This window comes from Ovis aries, chromosome 6 (assembly GCF_016772045.2).
Source record: "Ovis aries strain OAR_USU_Benz2616 breed Rambouillet chromosome 6, ARS-UI_Ramb_v3.0, whole genome shotgun sequence".
In the NCBI taxonomy this organism is placed as follows: domain Eukaryota; kingdom Metazoa; phylum Chordata; class Mammalia; order Artiodactyla; family Bovidae; genus Ovis; species Ovis aries.
The window spans coordinates 67,642,973-67,669,323 of record NC_056059.1 but is presented as its reverse complement, the minus strand read 5'-3'; the positions used below and the strand labels follow the sequence as shown (position 1 = coordinate 67,669,323).

The following is a 26,351-nucleotide window of genomic DNA, read 5'->3' as shown; positions in this document are numbered from 1 at the left end:
CTTCAGGAAATGGTATGATGTTATGGAAACTAATTATTACCAATAGAGTTACATTTACCTAGATGTTTTGTTTACAGATCAGTCTATGGTTTTCTTGAGATCAGAGAGTGACAATCCAGACCTTCTCTTCTAAGAAGAGAAGTGATTTATGAAGGTGTTATGTGAGGATCGGGATTTGCTTCCCTTTCCATCAAACTTCACAAACTTTAAGAGCCTCATTTCCACCAAGTCAAAAACAGGAATCACCAGACTTGCCTCCCTCCAGGGAAAGAAAGCTGAAAATCAGTTCTTTTAATCACCACAAATATCTGTTAAACTCTTAAGACAGTAACTTTTACCTTTTTTGGGGGCAATTTGATGAAAATTCTAAGTTCTCTCCCTTATACATATATATGTGAGCATCTTTTCTTGGGAGAAAGCCAACTTTATTACCATAATTACATAATTATAATTTGTGCACACACAAAAGTATACATTTTGCATACTTTCAGAAGGTTCCTGACCTCTTCTCCCTCAAAGAACACCTTCCCTGGGGGAAATTCTTTAACCAGTCAACAGGCAGCAGAGAAGAGACTGGGGCTGCGAAGAGGCAAGATCACCAAAGAGAAATTTTACTAGATTCATTCTGAGACATCATACTCAAGGCCCTCACCTGAGTGAAAGAGGTTTTGGAATCAGAAAGCCTTGGTTCAAATCTGTGCTCTCTTCCCATCGCCCCTTCCTCTTAGGCAAATCATTAATCATCACATTTTTTTTTTTTTCTGTAAAAAGGAATCTTATCAGACTTCTCGGGGTTATTGTATGAGCAAAAGAGAGATAATATATAGGAAGGCATGCTTTTAGGTCTCCAACAAGCAGGAGGTAGAATGAGGATTAATGAATGTGACTTTCCCTTTGCTTCATCTTCAGGCTGACTACCTGGCTGATCAGCTCCCAGCTCCACTGTCACCTCCTTTGAGAAGCCTCGGGAACAACTAGATCTGTGGTCTTTCCCTCCCCACACTCTCAAATCCATCACCCTACTGTATTTTAGTCAGGAGGCTTCTTGCACCTGCAATGGCTTCATTTTTCACTTGCTTATTGATGACTGACTGTCCCTTTCGCCCCATTATACTAAAAGCTTCTGGAGGGCAGAGTCCTTGTATTTCTCTGGGCTCTAACAGCTCATGAGACATGTGCTGTGCCGTGCTTAGTGGCTCAGTCGTGTCTGACTCTTTGCAACCCCACAGACTATATAGCCCGCCAGGCTCCTCTGTCCACGGGATTCTCCAGGCAAGAATACTGGAGTGGGTTGCCATTTCCTTCTCCTCATGAGATATGGTGGACACTCAAATTTGGTGAGCCAGGAGAGCTGTGGTTTAGCGTTCAAAATCAGGAGGCAGACTACAGGGATTTGAATTCCAGCCTTTCAATTTGTTGTTGGGTGACATTAGGTAGGTTCTTTAAATTCTCTGTGCCTTTCACCCTACATAAACTGGTGGACTTTTATGGAGTCGCAGAGAGTCAGAAAGGGCTGAGCCACTGAGCGAGAACACACACACACACACACACACACACACACACACACACCCGACCACATGACCTGTTGTGATAGTTCCATGGGGTCACACACACAAACACACCACATGACCTGTAGGTGTATCAGATGCGCTCTGCTGCTTCAGGTTGGACAGAAAAAGACTTATTCTTTTGGTAACACACACACACACACACACACACACACACCCCGACCACGTGACCTGTTGTGATAGTTCCATGGGGTCACACATGCACACACACACCACGTGACCTGTAAGTGTATCAGATGCGCTCTGCTGCTTCAGGTTGAACAGAAAAGACTTATTCTTTTGGTAAAACTGGCTGCTTCGCTCCACCTCACTGCGTTACCACCTGGCTCGCCACCATTTAGCGGAAGGGGAGGTGCGGTCCCTAGTTCCGATCGAGTCCCCGCTCACCCACAGGTGGCACTGCTCGGGGCTCTCCCGGGCCAGGGGTGTCCGTGTCCTCGCGGGGCGGTTGAGGGGGGCAGGAAGGAGGAGGTTCCTGCGTCCAGGAAACACCAGGGACGTTCCCGCGACTTCCTCGAAACTTCCGCTGGGTCCCGGGAGTCGGAACGCGTAAGCGACCCACTCCCACCTTCAGTCTCAGCACCGCAGCAGAGCAGTGGGAACAGGTCGCCGCCGGCCTCCGGCAGCTGGAGGCGGAGCCCTCGCGGGCCGGGCGGTCGCCGGGCCGGTCGGGGCGGGGAGAGCCGAGGAGGGGGCGGGGCTCCAGGCACAGGACTCCGAGGCTCGGGCGGACTTCAGTGTCCCGGGCTCCGCGAAGCCGCTGCGCTCCAGCCAGGTAAGGGCGCTGCGGGCAGGCGAGGGCGGCCCAGGGCCTGCGCCACTCGGGGCGGGGAAGGGTGGGTGGGGATGTGTGCGGCGAGAGGAGAGTTCCAGCAGCTCAGAGGCTGACTCTCGTGGAACCAGGAAGGATTTTCTCTACCCCGCGCGGCCGTGAGCCCGAGCGCGCCGCCCCAGGTGAGGAACCCCGTCCCCTGCGGGCTACGGAGGGACAGGTGCGCGTCCCGGCGTAGCCGCGCCTTCCGGCGGCCCCAGCCTCTCGGTCTCCCGGGCTCCGGTGCTGGCTTCTCCCGAGGAGCGCCCGCCCTTCTCCTTGAGTCTCGGGACAGAGGCCGCCCTGCCCCAAATTCAGCGTTGGGTTCACTTCCCAGCCGCGCCGCGGACTTCATTCCTTCTCTCTGCTTGGGCAGCAGCGAAGTCTTGATGCGAGAGTTGGCAGAATCGACAGACTTTCCACGGTTGCATGTGTCTGAGTGCCTGTCCCCACCAGCCTTACATTTTTTTTTTTTTCAGCCTTACATTTTTAAATCTGGGAAACTGTGTATGAATCTTGATAGCAGGGAGTCGGTGAATACATGTGTTGGGAAAACTAGGGCCTTGACTCCGGGGTGTGCGCTTTCCTTCAGATCCTAAATTTCCTTTTGGTTTGATTTTGTTTTTTTTTTTTTTCCTCCATGGAAGAACAAGAAGTTGCTGTGTATCAGATTCGGAAACAGTCTCATCTGTTGCCATTCTTTGGAAACTGGAAGACTTGATTAGAAGGGTAGGTCTCAGTGTTAAGTTAGAACAACAGGATGACTGGTGGCTAAGTGGGTTTGAAGCTTATCCAGAATAGTTAAGTGTTCTGAGCATATACCCTGTGTTTTTCCAGTGAATGCCCATTTTTTTTCCTCTTCGGAAATTCTGAGAATTCACTTTTTTTTCTAGATAATTCTTCCCTAAAGAGCTAGAAAGGAGGAAACACTCCAACAAACCAGTAGGTTTCCCAAGTAAGTTTAGGATTTAACAGGTTGGTTTGTGATACTGGTAGGTTAGTTGTTGAGAATTGCATGGAGTGTCATGATTTACATGGAGAATAGAAAATGTGTATAACAGTCTCCTTAAGTATTTGAATTTTTTATTTTTTTTTTGGTTTAGGCACATTTTCATTGTTTAGGGAAAAACCATACTTTCCCAATACTCGTTAATCTGATCAGTATATTCTTTTGTCAGTTCTAGGTGCTTACTGCATTTGTGTTAATGATCTTGATTCTTCCCAGAGGGTGTGTACATTTTGGTTTGTAGAACTGTATAGGGCAAGCGTTGCAAACACATGGGAATCAGTGTTGTTTGACTGGCAAACCTCTAGTTTGCCACACACAGGTTCTTGAACTAGAATTTTGACATCTTCCCAAATAGAAAAAAAAAAGAATATTAATGTATGCTCTAGCACTGTCAACCTGTTCCTTGCTTATTGTGTATCAAAATAGTCATATTTTGTCAGCAGCTAGTCACTCAAGGGCAGAGTCTATGTTTTATCAGATCTTAGTGAATCTCAAGAAAAAGGCGATCTTTGCTTCCTAAGTTGACCCTGGACAGGATGGCAGGTGGCATTGTGGCTGTGTCTGGCCACTTTTTGCTTGAGGAAGAATTGCTGGTAGAGACCTTCCTCTGTGTGTACAGAGCGCTGGCAGCCTGAGCCTTGCGCTCCAGGCATATCTCTACCTACAGGTTCCTCCAGGTTGACCTGGTTGGTGCCTCCCTTCCCCACCCCAGCTCTTCCAGCTCCTTGGCTTCCATCCCACTACACTGCTCCCTGGGATTCCACCCCTGGAGAGAATCATTTTCTTGTTCAGGGCAGGGATAGTCCACGTAGTTGACAGGGCTGTTGACACCCAGCTTGGTGCATAGATGCTGTTGATGATGGGGCTGCCCGTTTCAGAGCCCTTACTGTGTTCTTTTTCCAGTGTACTCAGGCAAAGTGGAGCAACTGACGTCGAACCCAGATCAATCGCTGTGAAGGCTAGCTGCCTTGGTTGGATTAACTGGAGTCTGCTAGAAAGGAGTGCAATTGGTCCATGGTCCCTGGCAGTTCTAAAATTATCCCGTCCCAGGAGATTATGCCATGAGACTAGCTTTGTTGAAAAGAACCCCAGAGGAGAAAGGCATAGCAGTTGTCTTCACCTACAAGCATGCCTCCACCCAGGCTTGCCTTTGCATCTCTACTCTGGCTCAGCCAGTCCTTCTTGGTTTGGATTATAACTATTAACTTTCCCACTAAGTCTGACTGTTCAGAGCTCAGATGACCGCAGCTGCATGGTCTAGATGTAGAAAATGATATTTTCTTTTGTTTAGGTGAAACAAGGCTGGAATTTTCCCAAACAAATTGTTATTAGGGAAACAGAGCAAAAGCAAATAATAAAAGGGCACAGAAGCCACTATGCTTTTTGTTTTGTTATATTCTTCTCTCTTTTCAGTTTTAGTTTTAAACTTTTAATCCAAGTTACATTTTTCCCTCTTCAGAAATAAACACTTGTGATTCCCTGAGCTGGTTATATTGATATTTATTCCTTGTAGGCGATACTTGTTGCATTTTTCAGTTTGAAGGTTTATCTGTTCACTTCCCGCTGTGGAAGATGATGACTTGGTTCTTTTTTTCCCTTTGACCTCCCATCTAACCACAGCTTCCTTATTTTCCTATCCTTGCCATAGTTAAACAGTAATTAGATCAATATTCGTAGCCAAGCCAAGTACAACTTCTTTTCTTCGGAGTCAGTAATTGCTTTGTTTGTTCACTGATTTAGCTTTTTAAGTACTCATCATTAATTTTACCCAAAGCTTTTGAATAATTTTCAGATTCTTCCCTTGGAAGCATCAGGTATTCTGTCAGTTGCATTCTTGCTCTAGTCTGGACTGGCTGCCTTCTACATATGGGCACAGATGTCACCCTGAGGATCTCCCTTTGTCATCATCCTGGGAATCCCCATCATTTCTCTCCTGTATCAGTTCTCCTGTTGCCTATGGCACAGGCCTTTCTTATCTTTGTAGACTCCTTTGTTTTGGTATAGTCCATCCTCAATAAGTTTCCTGCTGAAGGCTGCATAGGGTGTATATTTTTTTTTATTTAGTTTATTGATTTGTGTTTTGTCTATTCATTTTACAGCAAGTGTTGAAAATATGTTTACCACTGTCAATTGATTGTTTATCTGACTGCAGAGTTATAGGATGGAAGATTTGAAGGCATTGTCTCATCATCCCCTTCTGGATTGTGGTGTTGCTATTGAGAAATTCAGATTCCTTAATTGTTAAGAAATCTTAACAATTAACAATTGTAAAATTTTTCTGACACCGTAATTTTGTCTGTAACCTTTCTACACACCTGCTGTTTGTGGAAGGAAGTTTATAGAATTCCTTTCTGGAAGTTTATAGAATTTTCTCTTGGCCTCCATAATCCTGAAATTTTCATGTGTGCTACGATATGGGTCTGTTTTCATCCATTGTTCTGGGTTCTTCCAGTCCAGAAATCTGTGTCTTTCAGTTTGGAAACTTTTCTTGAGTTATCTTATTGATCATTACTTTTTCTGTCTGATGTCCCTTTCAGAAAATTATTGTTCAGATACTAGATATTTTGGGCTGGATACTAGATGTTTTCTTACCTTTTCTTTACTCTTATCTGTCCTTTTATTTCTTGTTTCTATTTTGGGGGAGATTTTCTCAATATTATCATGAACTCCTTCCACTGAGTTTTTCATGAGTGTAATCAATCATATTTTAAATATTTAAAATTAAAACCTTTTTGTTCCCTGAATATATATGCATATGTATTTGTGTGTGGCTTTTGTATTTATTTCTTTCTTGATTTTGTTTTATGGTTTCAGTGTCTTATCTTTCTGAGGAGTTATTTTTTTTTTCCTTTTAAAGCTTTTTCCTTCCTGCACAGACTCAGTTTCCCCAGGTTGCTATTGTCTGTTTGTTTAGATCTTTACCTTTTGTGTTAGAGACTTTCCTTGTATTTCTGATATCCTATGTTGTCTACTCATATCTAAGTGGGGCATTAAAAAGCTAAAGATGTAGTGGGTTTGTTGACTGGGAAATTCACTACTGGGTGATTTGGGGAGACTCTGATGTTAGTACCTCTTGGGCTGGTGAGGGTGCTCAGAAAAAGCTCTTGCAGTGTTTTTCCTGGCTGATGGGAAGAGCCTGGCTGTCAGGAATCTGGGAGCTAGGTGGAGAAGAGGCTGATTGTCTCAGCATCTGCATGTTCATGTAACCCCTCCATGATATTAAAACACCCGAGCTGTGGCTGCCATACTCCAATACAGAGACCTTCTCTTTTCTGCCCTCTTTGCGAGTAGTTACATGTTCATGTAACTCCTCTGGGGGAAGAGGCAGGGAAGAAACTCTAGGTGTTTTTTTGCTGGGGTGGAGAAGGGGCAATCATTTAACTGCTCAGACTGGCTGAGACCTGGGGGACCTAATTCGTTCCTTAGGAGGCTTTCAATTTTCATTTTTGATCACCCCTCCCCCTACAGAGGGTGCCATTGTCTTAACTTATTTAGATTGCAAGGTGATCAAACCAGCCAGTCCTAAAGGAAATCAACTCTGAATATTCACTGGAAGGACTGATGCTGAAGCTCCAATACTTTGGCCACCTGATCCGAAGAGCCAACTCACTGGAAAAGACCCTGATGCTGGGAAAGATTGAAGGCAGGAGGAGAAGGGGACGACAGAGGATGGGATGGTTAGATGGGATCACCGACTCAGTGGACATGAGTTTGAGCAAACTCTGGGAGATAGTAAAGGACAGGGAAGCTTGGCATGCTGCAGTCCACGGGGTCGGAAAGAGTCAGACACGACTGAGAGACTGAACAACAACAATTTATCATTTTCAGATTCCATGGTATAAATCAGGGTGGATCTTGGCTTCCCTTCACCCCACCAAAGTATTTTTACTATTGTCTCTTTTCTCATTCTCTCCATCCTTGTGGGTTTGTCCCTCAATTGTCATTTTATTGGACTCTCAGGCGGGAGAGAAAGCAGAAGGTTTGTTTACTCTGCTCTTAGTGCCTGAAGTGTAGCTTTCTTAACCACCTCTGCCAAGGGACTAGTGTGGTTTAGCCACGGCAGTGTGCTGCCATTTTTCCTACCTTTACCCAGACTAAGCATTTTCTTTTATTTTTAATTTAATTTAATTTATTTACTTTTTGGGTGCACCATATGGCATGTGGGATCCTAGTTCCCTGGCCAGGGATCAAACCTGGGCCCCTTGCATTGGAAGCACGAAGTCCTAACCACTGGACCACCAGAGAAGTCCCAATAAACATTTTCTAATCACTCTGGGTATATTTTCTCACCCAGCCCAGTTTAGGCCCCTCATTCCTTCTTATATCACTCTAAGGATCCCCTACCAGTTGATTCCAGTGGTCACAGGAAGCAAAACCCCTAGCTTGAGTAGAGTATAGCTTACTGGTCATAGAGCCCTGGTTCCTGCTTCTCAAATTGGCTTTGTCTAGGAGGACTCATTATGTCACCTTGTCCCCTGAGTGTTACACCTTTCAGTGAAGCTCAGCCTCTATATGTCTAATGTTTTAAGCTGGAAGGTAGGCCTGGTGTCATTGGTGATCATGTGGTTTCCAGTGGAAATTATATGTCCTTCTGGAGGCATTTATCACATAGTTGCCTTACCAACAGCAACATCCTCTCTTCCCGTTTCAGAGTTCACACCTTTTCTTGGAATGGGCACCAAGTTCCTGTTTCTGGCTTGGATGAGCAGGGATGACGGACTTACCCTGCTCCTCACAGATGATCACAACTTTTCCAACCCTGTTTAACCAGCTGAGACATTCTTCAGGCTCCCTTAATGCAGTGTGATCTTACAGCTTTCTATCTCAGTAGCTTGACAACACCAACATGATTTTCTGGTTACGCATAGAGGAGTGATGCAAGAGTTAGCTTCCACTGAAGTTGGAAGAGTGTTGATCACACACCACCTTATCTGTGTAGAAAAAGCAAAGCTCTATACCCTCATGATGGTGGCTATGCATTGGGAATCCAGAAAGACCAGTGCTGCCAGTTGCTACAGTGGAGCAGATACAGCAGTCATTCTGAAAGATGACAGCAAAGGATAGGATGGTTAGGAAACACTCAGCTAGAACTCACTAGGTACCATTGTGAACAAAAGCTTGGCCAAGGGGAATACCTTCGGTGCTCATTCTTCCCTCTGTATTTCCACAGATATCCTTCCCTTTTTCTAAACAGAACCTTTGAAGACATTGCAACATCTTTTTCCAAGTAGCATACCTTTTCTTTAATGTGCTGAGTAATTCATATAAGTTCTTTTTGTCCTCTTAGCTGAAATGTGAACTCTCCCAGGTTAAGAGCACATGTCTAATGAATACTAGATCATTGTATCAGATGAATTTTCCAAATAATTGTCAACACTTGACAGTTAAAACACACACACACACACACACGTTATAATTATCCAAGTTGTATCCGATAGTCTGTATTCACTAAATTCTTTTTTAATATATTATATTTTTATTTTTTTAAACTTTTTATTTTGTATCACGGTATAGCTGATTGACAAACAATATTGTATATTCACTAATTCTTGATTATACTTTCACTTCTCTTTGGCTGAATAGACTGAAGCCGTACAGTATTCAGTTTAAGTATTCCCAAGTATAGTGAAGAGGAACTAAAAAGCCTCTTGATGAAAGTGAAAGAGGAGAGTGAAAAAGTTGGCTTAAAGCTCAACATTCAGAAAACGAAGATCATGGCATCTGGTCCCATCACTTCATGGGAAATAGATGGGAAACAGTGGAAACAGTGTCAGATTTTACTTTTTTGGGCTCCAAAATCACTGCAGATGGTGATTGCAGCCATGGAATTAAAAGACGCCTACTCCTTAGAAGAAAAGTTATGACCAACCTAGATAGCATATTGAAAAGCAGAGACATTACTTTGCCAACAAAGGTCCGTCTAGTCAAGGCTATGGTTTTCCAGTAGTCATGTATGGATGTGAGAGTTGGACTGTGAAGAAAGCTGAGTGCCGAAGAATTGATGCTTTTGAACTGTGGTGTTGGAGAAGACTCTTGAGAGTCCCTTGGACTGCAAGGAGATCCAACCAGTCCATTCTGAAGGAGATCAGCCCTGGCTGTTCTTTGGAAGGACTGACGCTAAAGCTCCAGTACTTTGATCACTTCATGCAAAGAGTTGACTCATTGGAAAAGACTCTGATGCTGGGAGTGACTGGGGGCAGGAGGAAGAGGGGACAACAGAGGATGAGATGGCTGGATGGCATTATCAACTCGATGGACGTGAGTCTGAGTGAACTCCGGGAGTTGGTGATGAACAGGGAGGCCTGGCGTGCTGCGATTCATGGGGTCGCAAAGAGTTGGACGTGACTGAGCGACTGAACTGGACTGACTAAAGTATGTTATTTAGAAATAATACTGATTGAAAACATTGAGAGGACAACATTAATTTTACTTATTATTAGTTGTTTTTCACCCATATATTTCTTAGCATAGTGTCGTGATTGTCTTGATTTTTATAGCTAAGGAAAGTAGCTTTGGAAGAGGAAGGGAAGTGTGTGCAAATTAGGTTTCTAATCCTCTAGGTTTTACGTTTGTATTTTTTTTTATGTTTGTATTTTTTAAAAATACATTTGTATTTTATTTTTTCTAAAAGAGGAAGATTTCTCTGATTTCAGCAATATTTCATATAGTTTTACTTTGGTAACTTCAGGCTATTTATTTTTTTAGGTTGAGAGCTTTGGAAATGCTTAGCTACAGAGCATCAAAATGAAAAACTTTACATCGTCATATACTACATGAAAGGCTTATACAGTAAAACTCTCTGTCAAGTACCTTACTCCCTTTACTTTACTTTTTTGCAAAATTCTAGCCTGATTTAATAGGGAAAACTTGTAATGTCTCTTCTCTTTATCCTGAATAGAGTTCTAATAGTGTTTTTCTGTTAGCTATTTCTTTAGAAACTGTCATGTCCTCAAGTATCCCCCAATATTAAGTTTCAGCTATAACTTGTGAGATTTCCACATGACATTTCTGCTTTATTGACTATGCCAAAGCCTTTGACTGTGTGGATCACAGTAAACTGGAAAATTCTTCAAGAGATGGGAATACCAGACCACCTGACCTGCCTCTTGAGAAACCTATCTGCAGGTCAGGAAGCAACAGTTAGAACTGGACATGGAACAACAGACTGGTTCCAAATAGGAAGAGGAGTACGTCAAGGCTGTATATTGTCACCCTGCTTATTTAACTTCTATGCAGAGTACATCATGAGATACACTGGGCTGGAAGAAGCACAAGCTAGAGTCAAGGTTGCTAGAAGAAACATCAGTAACCTCAGATATGCAGATGACACCACCCTTATGGCAGAAAGTGAAGAGGAACTAAAAGAGTCTCTTGATGAAGGTGAAAGAGGAGAGTGAAAAAGTTGGCTTAAAGCTCAACATTCAGAAAACGAAGATCGTGGCATCCGGTCCCATCACTTCATGGGAAATAGATGGAGAAACAGTGGAAACAGTGTCAGACTTTATTTTGGGGGGCTCCAAAATCATTGTAGATGGTGACTGCAGCCATGAAATTAAAAGATGCTTACTCCTTGGAAGAAAAGTTATGACCAACCTAGATAGCATATTGAAAAGCAGAGACATTACTTTGCCAACAAAGGTCCGTCTAGTCAAGGCTGTGGTTTTTCCATTGGTCACGTATGGATGTGAGAGTTGGACTGTGAAGAAGGCTGAGTGCCAAAAAATTGATGCTTTTGAACTGTGGTGTTGGAGAAGACTCTTGAGGGTCCCTTGGACTGCAAGGAGATCCAACCAGTCCATCCTAAAGGAGATCAGCCCTGGGTGTTCTTTGGAAGGAATGATGCTAAAGCTGAAACTCCAATACTTTGGTTACCTCATGCAAAGAATTGACTCATTGGAAAAGACCCTGATGCTGGGAGGGATTGAAGGCAGGAGGAGAAGGGGACAACAGAGGATGAGATGGCTGGATGGAATCACTGACTCAATGGACGTGAGTCTGAGTGAACTCCGGGAGTTGGTGATGGACAGAGAGGCCTGGTGTGCTGCAATCATGGGGTCGCAAAGAGTCGTACACGACTGAGTGACTGAACTGAAGTGAACCCCTAAGTTAAATTGTGTTTTTCTTTCCTACATAGTAGTGATTTCAGTGTTTATTATTCTGCAAATACAATTTAAGCACGCAGTAGAGTTAGTTTTTACCATTGGGATTATTTTTGTTTCACAGAAGGCAGTTGGCTTTCTATTTTATTTTCCTGCCTTCAGTAATAAAAATGCTTGATCCTTTAAGCATGCAGAGAAAAAGAAAACAATTAACTGAGTTTTGAGTGCTGTTAGATATGTAAGTTTTAGGTATGAATGCTTTTATTTTTTTAAAATGATATTCAGCTTATTTTTCACAAATTTAAGCCAGTTACAGAAGCAGTGCATTAAAGAATTCTTGTTCATAGATTCTGGAATCATAGCTGAGGTTTTTGAGGCTCAGCTGGTGACACATCCGGCTTTCCTCTCCCAGACCAAGGATGGAACTCTGCCTGCCACTAGCATTCCCCAGCTCTCAGTGTGCTTTCTGGACTCTCCCTGCCATCATTAAAAAGAAGTCATTTTATAGAATTTTATATATTCATTGTTAAAAAATTATGGACAGTACTGAAGCTTGCAAAAAAGAGATTTAAAATAACCCCCAAACTGTTCCAGAGAGAATCTTGGTAAACTCCCCTCTCCGTCATCTTTATCATCATTTGACTTTCTACAAAGCTTTAGCAACTTTCTAGAAAATAATTAACTGAGGGAGCATTGTGTGCAACCATTTATGTAACTCTGAATTCTATAATCTTTACATATATAACACATATATAGATACATTAATACACACACGTGTGTGTGTATATATATATACTTTATAAGATTAGACTTAGACATGCTATTCTTTGGGTAACAGTGTTCAAAATAGGCATCTTCTTATAGGAATAATTATCGTTTTTAATAGCCTGGTGACAGTCTATCTTGTTAATATGCAATGATATTTTTGAACCACTCCCCAATTGTTGGGCATATTTTTTGTTTGTTTGTCTTTAAGTAAATAGTGTTGCTTTATCTTTTTCCCATTTGGGAACTGTTTTCTCAGGAAATATTTTTCAAAATACCACTCTGGGATTAAAGGATTTCTAGTTTCCATTAATCATTGTCAGCAGGTACATAATAATAATTTATAAAAGCTCACTGGCTATATAAAGTTTCCATTACCTCTTTTTTGACCTTTTGGATCCACGGTATCTCTTCTGGGTGAAGACATAAGGTTTATCTGGAGTTCTTGAGGCCATGCCATGTACCCAGTTGTAGGTCAGATAGTAAAGCTGGAGTAGCCTGACAGGTTTATTTGGGGAGACTGTGTTCTTGTTGATAAATGTCTACAGCCTCTTTTTATTTTGTTGGATATCTGATAGGAAAAGTTTCCAGGGATCAGTAACAAAATGTGGAGGGGTTGTAATGAGATCTGTGAAACTAAATTTGTCTTTAGTACCTGGTCTAAGGTTCATGGAAGTGGGGGAGGCATTATATGTTCAGTAGGGAATTATGACGCTCCCACCCATTTCCCCATTACTGGACTGCATGAGGAAGTAGGAGGGGCAGGGCAACCAGTAACAGGAGAGAATTTTGTAGTAATGCAGTTTCTTGATAAAGAACTGGAGCAGAGTGAATTCCTATTCAGATCCCTGCCCCCACAGCCCCCAATCTCTCAGTCTGATGTTTAAAGCCTAGGCTAGATTTCTAAGTTAGCCATTATGTGGTATTGTGTTCCCAAGCCTCGGGTTTTCCATCTATTAAACAAAGCATAATGACACCTAATTAACAATCCACTTCAGAAAGATTCATGGCCTAATGCTTGTAAAAGACTTTGAGCTTTTCCCAGAGTGTTTTATATACATTCATGAGTAATGAGATGGCCTGCTCTATTTAGCAAAGGACATCTAAGTTATGAGTTTCCCAGGTGGCACTAGTGATAAAGAACCTACCTGCTAATGCAGAGGATGTAAGAGACATGGGTTCGATCCCTGGGTTGGAAAGATTCCCCTGGAGGAGGGCATGGCAACCTACTCCAGTATTCATGCCTGGAGAATCCCATGGACAGAGGAGCCAGGCAGGCTACAGTCCTTAGGGTCGCAAAGGGTCAGAGATGACCAAAGCAACTTAACACATGTATATTATGCCCATTTCACAGATAAAAAAAGTGAGCCTCATAGAGGATAATGCCTTGTTGAGAATAAGACAATAAATTTAATGTGGTGCCTGTGGAATTTTTCTTGGTCTTTGTGGAAGAACTGACTCATTTGAAAAGACCCTGATGCTGGGAAAGACTGAAGGTGGGAGGAGAAGGGGACAACAGAGGATGAGATGGTTCAATGGCATCACTGACTCAATGGACATGAATCTGAGTAAACTCCAGGAGTTGGTGATTGACAGGGAGGCCTGGCGAGCTGCAGTCCATGGGGTTGCAAGGAGTCGGACACTACTGAGCGAGAACTGAACTGAACTTGTGGAACGAGTAGAATTTAAAACAAATTCTGCAGAAGTGTATGTGTTGGGAAAGTGGAGTTTACAGTTTTTAAGCAGATATAACCTTTTGCTGGGATAGGCTACTCCTTTGTGAAGAGGAATCATGTTTGACAAATTCCCTAGAGTTCTTGAGGAACATTGCATAGCTATGGAAGCTAGGGATAAATTGTGAAAAGACTCCACACAAAGGCTATTAAATAAATTTAGTCAGTGGGAGGCTGGGAGAGATATTTTTAGAAGTCAGGAATAGGGAGGGGACTGGAAGATAGAACAGAGGTTAAGCATAGATGGATATGTCTCAGATTATAAATGTGAGTAAGTTAGTTTATTACTATTTCTAGAGTAAACATGTAGAAGAGGGAGTACACAGTGTAAACTCCCAAGTTTACAGGGAACCTGAACCTTTTGGGATGTAAGAAGCCAAATTGCTGGTCTCAAGCTCATGCAAAATGTCAGGGAAGTAGTAAAGACAGCATTTAGGTAAAATGAATCCATCTGTACATACAAATGTTCTAGTTTACTCAAGAATGAGATTCAGATATTACTGTCAATTCTTAACTGAAGACATTGATTCACTGTAGGATTTAGAATAAAAAAGCTAGCTACATCTTAGCTGTTACACATAATTCAGAAATGCTACCTTACTGGTTTTCATGATCCTTAAGCATGTAAGATTGTTCATCAATGTATCTTAAAAACACAGTGGACTTAGAAAAAAGCAAATATATTAATCGGCAGCATAGAGGATTGAGTAAATAATTCTGTCCAGTTCTTTGGTCTTGAAAGATAAATGCTGAGGAGACACGTGGACATGGTGTATCCTCTTAAGCCATGGCAACCCAAGCTCTGTTGTACAGGAAGATCTTTCATTTGCACCTTCTTTATTTCCAAATAATGCTCCAGTGGCCCCCTTGTAGTTAACTGAGCATGTAAGATGTGCCAGACTCCATGCTCAGTTCTTTACATTGGATTATCTCATTTAACCCTCCCAACAATCCCTATAAAGTGGGCAAGATAATTTTTGGCATTTTTATAGATGAAGAGCCTGAAGGAGTCTCGGGGAAATTTGGTTACGTGGTAGAGCCAGAGTTCAGAACAATACAGTCTGACTCCAGTGTACCCTGCAAGCTCTCCTGAGCTACACGTACTGAGCTGCCTGCTTGCCCGCTCGCTCTGTTATTTTCCTTCCTGGTCAACAGAGTTGGACAACCTGGAAGAAAACATAGAGGTCTGCTTCAAACAAAACTAAAAGCAACCAGTTCCCCTGAGTATCATTCCAAGCCCCTCGCACTATAGGTCCTAAGATGTCTTCACAGCAGCACTGATGAATAAAAATATTTTGGGACTTCCATGGTGGTCCAGTGGCTAAGACTCCATGCTCCCAATGCAAGGGGCCTGGGTTTGATACCTGGTCGGGGAAGTAGATCCCACATGCCACAACTGAAGATCCTGCCTGCTCAACTAAGACTGATGCAGCCAAATAAATACATATTTTAAAAAATATTCTGTGTGCCAGACATGTAATTTAGAAGTTTCTAGTTGCCACATTAAAAAAGCAAAACACAACAAGTGAAATTAATTTTAATAGTATATTTTGGGTAACTCAGTACATAAAAAATATTTTACCATATAATCATATAAAAGTTATTAATATGATACTAGAAACAACTCAGGAGCTTACTATGAGCAATACAGTATAATACAATGCAATGCAATTCAATAGAATATCTTATGCAGTACAGTGAATAAAGTAAAATGTAGTCCTACCAAACAAAGTTAGGAAACATATTTACACCACTTCAGTTTTAAATTTTAAATTAAAATTAAAGTGAAATTAAAAAATTAGTCCTCAGTTGTAATAGCCACATATCAAATGCTTAATTGCTGTTTGTGGTGAGTGTCAACCATATTAAATGGAGCAGCCCATAGCAAAAGTTACTGTCTGTCTCCAAAGGCCTGGGGACTCCAGATTCTCTATCTCCACCCTATTCCTTGACCCCTTCCAGCCCCCATGTCATCTTCCCTGCCTATACCCAGGGCTACCATGTACAGTTGTGCAGGTTATTCACTGCAAAACTCTGGGGTGTCATTCAGGTGGACGATTTGGTAGATGTGTTTACTCTGAGGATTGAAGTGAAGTGTCTAAATGAAGAGACATAATTTCCTAATTCATGCAAAGGCATTTTTTGGGGAAGGGGCAGTGGTTGCAGTCCTTTTATACCTTCTTAGCATTCCAGCAGTCGGGCCTGACATTCTTCTCTTGTATGCTCAGGACTTCCAGTGTTCACAGCCTATGGCTAAAAGTAAGGAAGCAGCTTCAGTCACCCTCTCTTCTCCCCAAAATCATGTCACAAACCCATAGTCATTTTTAATGGTAATTTACCTTGGAGCCATGTGTCTCACTCATCACTGTATCCTCAGTGGCTGTCACATAGTATGTAGGTGCTGAACAGATTCACTGATTTGAATTGTCATCTCAGAGTTCATTCAGGGCCCCTGTATTGTAGCCTGAGTTGCCCTTAATGAATCTGGACCTGAGGCTGATTTATCCAAGTTTGCTGACCTGGCTCTCTCTCTCACCAAGTCACAACTCACCCTTCATGTGGTGCCCTTGTTCTGAGTAATAATTGTCATGATTTTTTTAATTACTGATAATAGCTACCATTTATTGATCCCTGTTCATCAAGCATTATGCTTAGCAGTTTATGTGCGTTATTTCATTTAATCTTTTCAAACATCTCTAGAAGGTAGGTACTGTTTTATAAGCAGGAAACTGAGGCAGTGAGAAATTAAGTAATTTACTTGAGGTCACACAGGTGGCTCAGTGATAAAGAATTCGCCTGCAATGCAGAAGGCACAGGAGATGCAGGTTCAATCACTAGGTCAAAGATCCTCTGGAGGAGGAAATGGCAACCCTCTCCACTATTCTTGCCTGAAAAATCTCATGGACAGAGGAGCCTGGTGGGATACAGTCACGGGGCCCCAAAGAGTCAGACACAGTTGAGCGGCTGAACATACATACATATGCAGCTAGTCAATGTCAAAGCTGAAATTTAAAACCAGCTCTGTCTAACTTCAAAACCCTTCTAATGGTTTAAGTGAGAAAACTGGGCTTCTCTTTTGGTATCTGGGGCCTGACTGACAAGTCCCTACACTGTCTTTGCCCAGACTTCCTTCCTTCAGGGAACTTTCTATTCACAGTCCATGTAGTTTGGGTGGGGTTGACACCAGTGCCAAGGATGGTCATGTGACTCAGCTTTGGCCAATCTGAGAAGTGCCTCCTGACCTGGCCAGGTGATTGGTCAGAGGTGGGCACATGACCTAGACTCACTCAGCCTCTCTTTCTGGTTCACTTTAAGAGAGGAGGCATTTTTTTCCCTCTGGGATTTTTAGGCTGCTAGAGTAATGTAACCTAGAACTTCCGGTGGCCATCTTTCCACTACATGGAGGCAGCTGTTTGAAGGAGGAGGGAATGAATGAGGCTGACATGCAGAGAGAAGTACCAAGCGGTGGTGAGAGCACAGCAGCATTTGAACCCCAGCATTCAGATGTGCCTGAATCTTCCAGGACTTCTTGGTTATGTGAGCGAATACATTCCTTTTTGCTGTTATTGTGTGTCCAAATCTAGTTGTTTGGAATTGAAAATGCTAACTAATAGACAGTCTTTTCAGAAGATATTTTTGTCGTGGATTATCCTGTTGCCATTCTCGGTCTGCCAACTGGATGTATTCACTACTTCTTGGGCCTGGGTGCCTCCTGTGGTCTGCTCTGTGCTTGGAGGTCTTTGATCCCTGTAGACCCTGTAATATTCAGCTTGTTTCTTCCCTTATTCCACACCCAGTCCCTCCCTGGTACTCCCCTCAATCCACTACCCCCGTGGCACAGCCCACACAGGGAGATGTCAGTTGCTCCATGAGTGGAACATTAGGGAAATCGGATCTTTGTAGATGTTAGAACAATTACTCATCAACCTACGTCTGAATGTTGATCAAAGATTGTTGAATGCTTAACTCGTCTGGCCCCTGACACTCTCTGGGATCTCAGCCAGTTTAGGCCAGAGCGTTACCTCTTATCCCTAGTATCCTTGGCTCCCAGCCTTTCTGATCAGCTGCCTTCTTATGTACTCTCAACTCCCCTGTGATTCTGAGCTTCCAGCCTTCTACTGGCTTCCTGCCCACGTCTTTCCGGTGGCCCTCTGAGGGCATTGTTCCATGGTGAATCAGCATTCCCACAGCCCAGCTGCCTCACAGAGTGAGAACGCTCCCTTCTCTGCAGCTCACTCTTCTGTAGCCTTCTCCTGGCTTCCCTCTGTTCCTTCCAGGATGCGCAAAAGCCTTTCTCCTTTAGCCTTCAAGCCATTCATGGAAACACCCTTCTGATTTCTCCTTTTGTCACCGACCCATGGTCATGCTGCTTGTTAGATTCACTTGGTTCATGGTTTTCTCTCCCAACTCTGCCGTCTCTGCATTCATATGTACAACTAGCTTTATATATCTGTGATAAGTTGCCCAGTTGCCTTGAGGTACTTAAAGGGAGTAGCTAACTGTGACCAGAGTGGTATATCAGGGACACTCCATAAAAGAGATTACCTGTGATCAGGACCTTAACAAATGGGCCGGATTTCAACAGGTGCTCTTCTAGGCAGAGAGAACTCAAACAAAGGCATGGGGACGTGAAGACATCTATGTCCTTGAGCTCTTGGAAACAGATGGTAGGGTGGGAAGAGGGAACCCAGGTAGAATTTGACATGATGATATGTCGTTAAGATTAAGGAATAACCCCAAAGAGGATCCAGTGTGGAGAATGCAAGCGACAGACCAGCCTTTATTATTAAAGGGAGAAGTACTTTGAAGTTTTCAGGCATAGGATGATAGTACAGATTATAAGATAAAAACCTGTTAGGTTGATTATAAAAGGAGAAGAGTTGTAATTAAAGCAGTTGAAGGAAGTTCACAGTAAGACTAAGGATGTGGGGGGGGGCGGTAGAAGAAAAGGTGGGAGAATTTGTGGAGCAAACTGGTTGTGAGGGTGCAGGGAGCAGGCAGAGAAACCAGCAGGACATCTGCTTCTTAGGAGATGAGAGAGATCAAGGTCCTGCGTGGTGATGGGTGATTTAGAGGTGCAGGATTTGGTGTGAAACAACCGTGTACTAGATGTGAGTCAAAGTACAATTGGCCTTTTAATTATCTTATATATTAAGAGTAAAATGTTTATATCATGATGATTAAAATGACTTAAATTATGTAAGCTTGGGAATTCCTTGGCAATCTAGTGGTTAGGACTCCATACTTTCACTGCTGGGACCTGGGTTCAGTCCCTGGTCAGGGAACTAAAATCCTGCAAGCCGTACCGCATGGCCAAAAAAAAAAAAAAAAAGAAAATTGTGTTAAGATGTTTCTCAAACTGTTCTGTAGAATACTACAACTCTGGGAGATGTTAATCAGGTTCAAAGGAAACAGAATGAGTTCCATGATCAAATAAGATTGGAAAGTATTCTATATGATTCACAGAGCCTATTCATTTCTTAAGCGCTTCTGCGAAATGCACACAGGGAGCCAGTTAGACATTGATTAACCCTGATTTTCCTAAATATATTTGTCTATTTCAGCAAGCATGTAGTCAACACACACTGTAATAGTATGATCTGGCCACTGTGCTGGTCACTGGTCAGTAAGAGAATAAAATCAGCCCATGTGCCTGCCCTTGTGAGAGTGTGGACTGGTATCCTCTGACAAGTTCTTGGTGTTCTGGGACAGTTTGGGAAGCTTTAAGGTGTGTAGACATTCTTGTTTGTGCTCTGGAATAGAGTGGAGTGATTTTTAAAGCAATGCATATTTATTTATTTGGTTGCGTCAGGTCTTAGTTGTGGCACTCAGAATCCTCAGTCTTTCTTGTGGCATGTGGGACTTGCGGAGCATTTGAATGCTGTTAGTTGCAGGGGGTGGGATCTAGTTCCCTAACCAGGGTTTGAGGCTTGGAGTCTTGGCCACTTGACCCCCCCCCCCCCCGCCTCCAGCAGCGTGCTTATCTCCCTTCCTGTCTCTCTGCCTCCGTTTCTCTGTGTTACACCAGTATCTCTACTTTTCGCATACTTTTTCCTGCCCCTTCTGCCTTGGAGATGGACAGAGCTGATGACAAGCTAATTTTCAGTTCTGGGAAGTTGGTGACTTGCCCAGGGTAACCCAGCTAGTTAGTGGTAGAGCCAGAGCCCAGTTCTTCAGACTCTAGGTCCTATACAGATTCCATTCTTGGTGAGAAGGGACAATATGGAATGCCTAAATATTGAAAAAAAAATAAACTCAACAGGTTGAATGGGATACTATGGATTATGCCAGTTTAATCATTATCAGGGCTGATTTAGATATCACGACCACCACCACCATCGTCATCACTAATGTTGAGTAATTACTATGATCTGTGTTCTGTGCTAAGCACTTTACATATATTTAATTTTTACAACAACTCTGTGAAATAGTAATTATTACCCCATTTTATAGATGGGGAGGCCAGCTCAGAAAAGTGAGTGATATATCCATGTTTATACAGCTAGGAAGCAACAAAGCCAGGCTTCCATTCCAGGCTGTTTTCAGAGTCCACATACTTAACTTCATCTTCTATTAGGTGAATTTTTTTCTCTGCTTCTAAAATTCCTTCTCAGAATCAGTCTGTCTTTTCTCCCTTGCCATTTCAGCTTGCCCAGCCCATTCTGTTTGTGAAAAACTTGATTTCAGAAAGGATCTGATCTTTTATTTATTCCATGTCACGTAACATTCATCAAGTATTTAATGGGTGCTTACTATGTGAAGGTAATCCAAGTCTATGCCCCAACCAGTAACGCTGAAGAAGCTGAAGTTGAACAGTTCTATGAAGACCTACAAGACCTTTTAGAACTAATACTCAAAAAAGATGTCCTTTTCATTATAGGGGACTGGAATGCGAAAGTAGGCAGTCAAGAAACACCTGGAGTAACAGGCAAATTTGGCCTTGGAATGCGGAATGAAGCAGGGCAAAGGCTGATAGAGTTTTGCTAAGAGAACTCACTGGTCATAGCAAACACCCTCTTCCAACAACACAAGAGAAGACTCTATGCAGGGACATCACTAGATGGTCAACACCGAAATCAGACTGATTATATTCTTTGCAGCCAAAGATGGAGAAGCTCTATACAGTCAACAAAAACAAGATCAGGAGCTGACTGTGGCTCAGATCATGAACTCCTTATTACCAAATTCAGACTTAAATTGAAGAAAGTAGGGAAAACCGCTAGACCATTCAGGTATGACCTAAATCAAATCCCTTATGATTATACAGTGGAAGTGAGAAATAGATTTAAGGGCCTAGATCTGATAGATAGAGTGCCTGATGAACTATGGAATGAGGTTCATGACATTGTACAGGAGACAGGGATCAAGACCATCCCCATGGAAATGAAATGCAAAAAAGCACAATGGCTGTCTGGGGAGGCCTTACAAATAGCTGTGAAAAGAAGAGAGGCGAAAAGCAAAGGAGAAAAGGAAAGATATAAGCATCTGAATGCAGAGTTCCAAAGAATAGCAAGAAGAGATAAAAAAAGCCTTCTTCAGCGATCAATGCAAAGAAATAGAGGAAAACAACAGACTGGGAAAGACTAGAGATCTCTTCAAGAAAATTACAGATACCAAGGGAACATTTCATGCAAAGATGGGCACAATAAAGGACAGAAATGGTATGGACCTAACAGAAGCAGAAGATATTAAGAGGTGGCAAGAATACACAGAAGAACTGTACAAAAAAGATCTTCATGACCAAGATAATCACAATGGTGTGATCACTCATCTAGAGCCAGACATCCTGGAATGTGAAGCCAAGTGGGCCTTAGAAAGCATCACTATGAACAAAGCTAGTGGAGGTGATGGAATTCCAGTTGAGCTATTGCAAATCCTGAAAGATGATGCTGTGAAAGTGCTGCACTCAATATGCCAGCAAATTTGGAAAACTCAGCAGTGGCCACAGGACTGGAAAAGGTCAGTTTTCATTCCAATCCCAAAGAAAGGCAATGCCAAAGAATGCTCAAACTACTGCACAATTGCACTCATCTCACATTCTAGTAAAGTAATGCTCAAAATTCTCCAAGCCAGGCTTCAGCAATACGTGAACCATGAACTTCCTGATGTTCAAGCTGATTTTAGAAAAGGCAGAGGAACCAGAGATCAAATTGCCAACATCTGCTGGATCATGGAAAAACCAGGAGAGTTCTACAAAAACATCTATTTCTGCTCTGTTGATTATGCAAAAGCCTTTGACTGTGTGGATCACAATAAACTGGAAAATTCTGAAAGAGATGGGAATACCAGACCACCTGACCTGCCTCTTGAGAAATCTGTATGCAGGTCAGGAAGCAACAATTAGAACTGGACATGGAACAACAGACTGGTTCCAAATAGGAAAAGTAGTATGTCAAGGCTGTATATTGTCACCCTGCTTATTTAACTTATATGCAGAGTACATCATGAGAAATGCTGGACTGGAAGAAATACAAGCTGGAATCAAGATTGCCGGGAGAAATCTCAATAATGTCAGATATGCAGATAACACCACGCTTATGGCAGAAAGTGAAGAGGAGCTCAAAAGCCTCTTGATGAAAGTGAAAGAGGAGAGTGAAAAAGTTGGCTTAAAGCTCAACATTCAGAAAACGAATATCATGGCATCTGGTCCCATCACTTCATGGGAAATAGATGGGGAAACAGTGGAAACAGTGACAGACTTTATTTTTTTTGGCTCCAAATCAGTGCAGATGGTGACTGCAGCCATGAAATTAAAAGACGCTTCCTCCTTGGAAGAAAAGTTATGACCGACCTAGATAGCATATTCAAAAGCAGAGACATCACTTTGCTGACTAAGGTCCATCTAGTCAAGGCTATGGTTTTTCCAGTAGTCATGTATGGATGTGAGAGTTGGACTGTGAAGAAGGCTGACCGCTGAAGAATTGATGCTTTTGAAGTGTGGTATTGGAGAAGACTCTTGAGAGTCCCTTGGACTGCAAGGGGATCCAACCAGTCCATTCGGAAGGAGATCAACCCTGGGATTTCTTTGGAAGGAATGATGCTAAAGCTGAAGCTCCAGTACTTTGGCCACCTGATGTGAAGAGTTGACTCATTGGAAAAGACTCTGATGCTGGGATGGATTGGGGGCAGGAGGAGAAGGGGACGACAGAGGATGAGATGGCTGGATGGCATCACTGACTCGATGGACGCGACTCTGAGTGAACTCCGAGAGATGGTGATAGACAGGGAGGCCTGGCGTGCTGCAATTTATGGGGTCGCAAAGAGTCAGACACGACTGAGTGACTGAGCTGAACTGTACTGCTATGTGAAGGAACTGTTTTAGGAGCTGAGGATCCGGTGGTGAACACACAGACTAGATTCCTGCTTATGCAGAAGTTAGAGTCAGTATGGAGGTCACATGATTAAAAACAAATAACAGAAATCCTGCATAGTAATAAGTATGATGCAGAGAATTTAAATCCTTATTTTAATTTAATCAGAGTGACTGATTAGTTTAGATTGTGTAGTCAAGGGAAGGAGGGTTTCCGTGGTGGTTCAGCAGTAGAGAATCTGCCTGCCAATGCAGGAGACAGAAGTTCCATCCCTGGGTCAGGAAGATCCCCTGAAGGAGGGCATGGCAAGCCACTCCAGTATTCTTGTCTGGAGAATTCCATGGACAGAGGAGCCACAGTCCTTGGGGTTGCAAAGAGTCAGACATGACTTAGTGACTAAACAACAAAAGCAACGATCAAGGAAAGGTCTTTTGGTGAAAGTGACATATAGGTTGAATTTGAGTTACAAGATGTTATTGGTTCAAGAGTGAGCAAGAGAGAGCAGGTGGAATGATTTTCTAGATAGAGGTAACATGATTTGCAAAGACTGCCTGCCCCCCCAACATGCCATGGATTTGCTGTGTGTGAAGGACAGGAAGAAGGCTGTTGTGGGTTGACACATAGTGGGCCAGGGAGAGAGTGGTACTGGATGAGGTTGGACAAGTAGGTAGTGTCCTAAATTAAGAGATTTTTAGTCTGAGTTCAGGGTATCCATTAGAGGGTTTAAGCAGGACTGAGGACATAAGCTGATTTATGTTTTTAAAAGTTTGTGTTGACTGAGACTTCCCTGGTGGATAAGAAGCCACCTACTGAAGCAGGGGTCACGGGTTTAATCCCTAGTCTGGGAAGAGTGCCCATGCCTTGGAGCAGCTAAGCCGGTGTGCCACAACTCCTGAGCCTGCGCTCTAGGGCTCACGAGGCACACCTACTGAGCACGTGTGCCTAGAGCCCGTGCTCTGCAACGAGAGAAGCCATGGGAATGAGAAGGCTGAACACCACAACAAAGAGTCGCCCCCTACTCTCTGCCACTAGAAGACTGTGTGCAGCAACGAAGACCCAGTGCAACCAGAAAAAAAAGTTTATGTTGATTGATGAATATAGAAAGGATTGTAAGAAGATGAGGAAGGAAGTAGTGAGACCTAACAGGAGGATATTGCAATAGTCCTGACAAGGGATGATGGTATCTATATCAGTTATTGCCACAGTAATGCTGTGTGACAGATATCCCCTTAAACTTAGTGACATACAGAAAAAAGGATTATTTTTGCTTGGTCAATGGAATGGTTGGGTAATTCTGCTCTCCTGGGCCAGGCTCAGCTGATCCTGACTGAGCTTGTGCATGTCTGTGATCAGCTGTGGGTCAGGTAGGCAACTCTGCCATATTACCTGGTTTCCCTGATATGTTTGGGAGGGCCAGCTGGTTGTTGACTGTCTAGGATGGCCTCAACTCAGATGGCTGGGACAACTGTGGTCTTCTCTGTGTGGTGGTGTTACATGACTCTATTCTTATTCTCAGGCTGGCCCAGTCTTAGTCTCATGGTCATAATAAGGAAGCAAGAAAGGAAATAGAAATGGGCAGGCAGATTTTTAAGCTTTAGCTTGTGTTCAGTTTGCTACTGTTACATTGGTCAAGGCAGGTTACCTGAGTACATCAACAGCTAGTATGAGGGGCAGTGCCAAAGAGCAGCTATACAGAGAGGTATGAAAAGATTCAGAGAGGCATTAAAATCAGAGCCATTAGTGCAATCAGTCTGTTGCACTAAAGGGAAAAAGTATGAAGTGGAGTCTTGAATATTCATAGGATATTAGAATATTTTGGAGCCTGGTGGCTCCATGGGAAAGAGTCGGCCTGCAATGCAGGAGACGTGGGTTCGATCCCTGTTTTGGGAAGATCCCCGGGAGAAGGGAATGGCTACCACTCCAGGATTCTCGCCTAGAGAAGTCCATGAACAGAAGAGCTTGGCATGCTGCAGTCCATGGGGTTACAAAGAGTTGGACACGACTGAGTGACTAACACTTCCACTTCCACAGTCAAAAGAACATGCTGATGGATTAGAGTTGAGGTGTGAAGGAGAGGAATGAATCAATGATAGCTCTTAGATTTTTGGCTGAGCAGCTGGGGAGATGGTGAGGCCATTTATTCAGACATCAAAGACTAGATAAAGAGCAAATTTTGGGGAACTATATAGCAGTCCATTGTAGCCATGTTACATTTGAGATACTTGCTAGATATTTAAATAAAGATATCAAGATTGCAGTTGGATATATAAATCTGAGGTTCTTGGCAACAGGGCTAAAGATGGAGATGTCAGGTTTATTACTACACAGATGGTCTGTCAAGCTGTGGAACTGGATGAGGGTGCCTCCGAGGAGGATTCATAGATGAAGAAGCAAAACAAGCCCAGGACAGAGCGCTGGTGCACACCAGTGTTTAGAAGTAAAGGAGGAAAACAGAGGTCAGCAAAGGAGGCTGAGAAGGTTCAGCCTCTAAGATTGGAGAAAAATCAAGGAGACTTTGGTGTCACAGAGAACCAACAGAAGCGAAGCATTTCAAGGAGAGAATGGTCAGCTGTGTTAACATTGTTAGGGAGTCCGGGGAGAGAGACAAGAACTGGAAAGTGACCACTGGTTCTGGCAACAAGGCTGTTCTTGGTGATCTTGACACATGCAGTCTTAGTGGCCTGATGAGACAGAAGCGCACCTGGAGCAATTTGAGGCCAGCACATGAGTTGAGGAGCAGGGATAGCAACCCTAATCGTGTCTTTCAAGAGCTTTTGCTGTAAAGGGACTCAGGTGATACGGTAGTTGGAGGTGACTATGGGTCAAGGCAGAGGCTTATTTTGGGGAATGTATGTGATGCTGCTGTACCAAAGGGGATGATCCAGTAGAGAGACATCAGGTGCACCAAAGAAGGGAAAGCTACAGGCCACAGATGCTGGAGATGGCAGGAGAGGATGGGATTGAGAATTTAGAATAATTAGTGTGTTACCTTCTTCAGGGGTATTTGGGTGCTCTGTTTTATTTCTAATTTTGGAATGAAATATTTACCATTGAA

General features: G+C 43.0%; 1 protein-coding gene and 1 non-coding gene across 10 annotated transcripts in view; one reads left to right on the top strand and one right to left on the bottom strand.

Moving 5' to 3' along the window:
• Window positions 1-2,303: 2,303 nt before the first annotated feature.
• Window positions 2,304-26,351, top strand: part of TEC (tec protein tyrosine kinase) — a 158,245-nt gene continuing 134,197 nt past the window's right edge. For 2 of the 9 annotated variants that reach the window (XM_042251380.2, XM_060417077.1), the window contains exons 1-3: window positions 2,304-2,343; window positions 3,027-3,108; window positions 8,040-17,522. In XM_042251380.2, the coding sequence (XP_042107314.1) occupies window positions 17,418-17,522 (105 nt within the window). In that variant the 5' untranslated portion in view covers window positions 2,304-2,343; window positions 3,027-3,108; window positions 8,040-17,417. Of the gene's footprint in view, window positions 2,523-3,026; window positions 3,109-8,039; window positions 17,523-26,351 lie in introns of all 9 variants that reach the window. The other 7 variants (XM_027970981.2, XM_042251381.1, XM_060417078.1 and 4 more) reach the window with 6 other exon arrangements.
• On the bottom strand, window positions 7,561-7,633 carry TRNAW-CCA (transfer RNA tryptophan (anticodon CCA)). Its single transcript has one exon. It is a non-coding gene; the product is annotated as a tRNA-Trp (tRNA).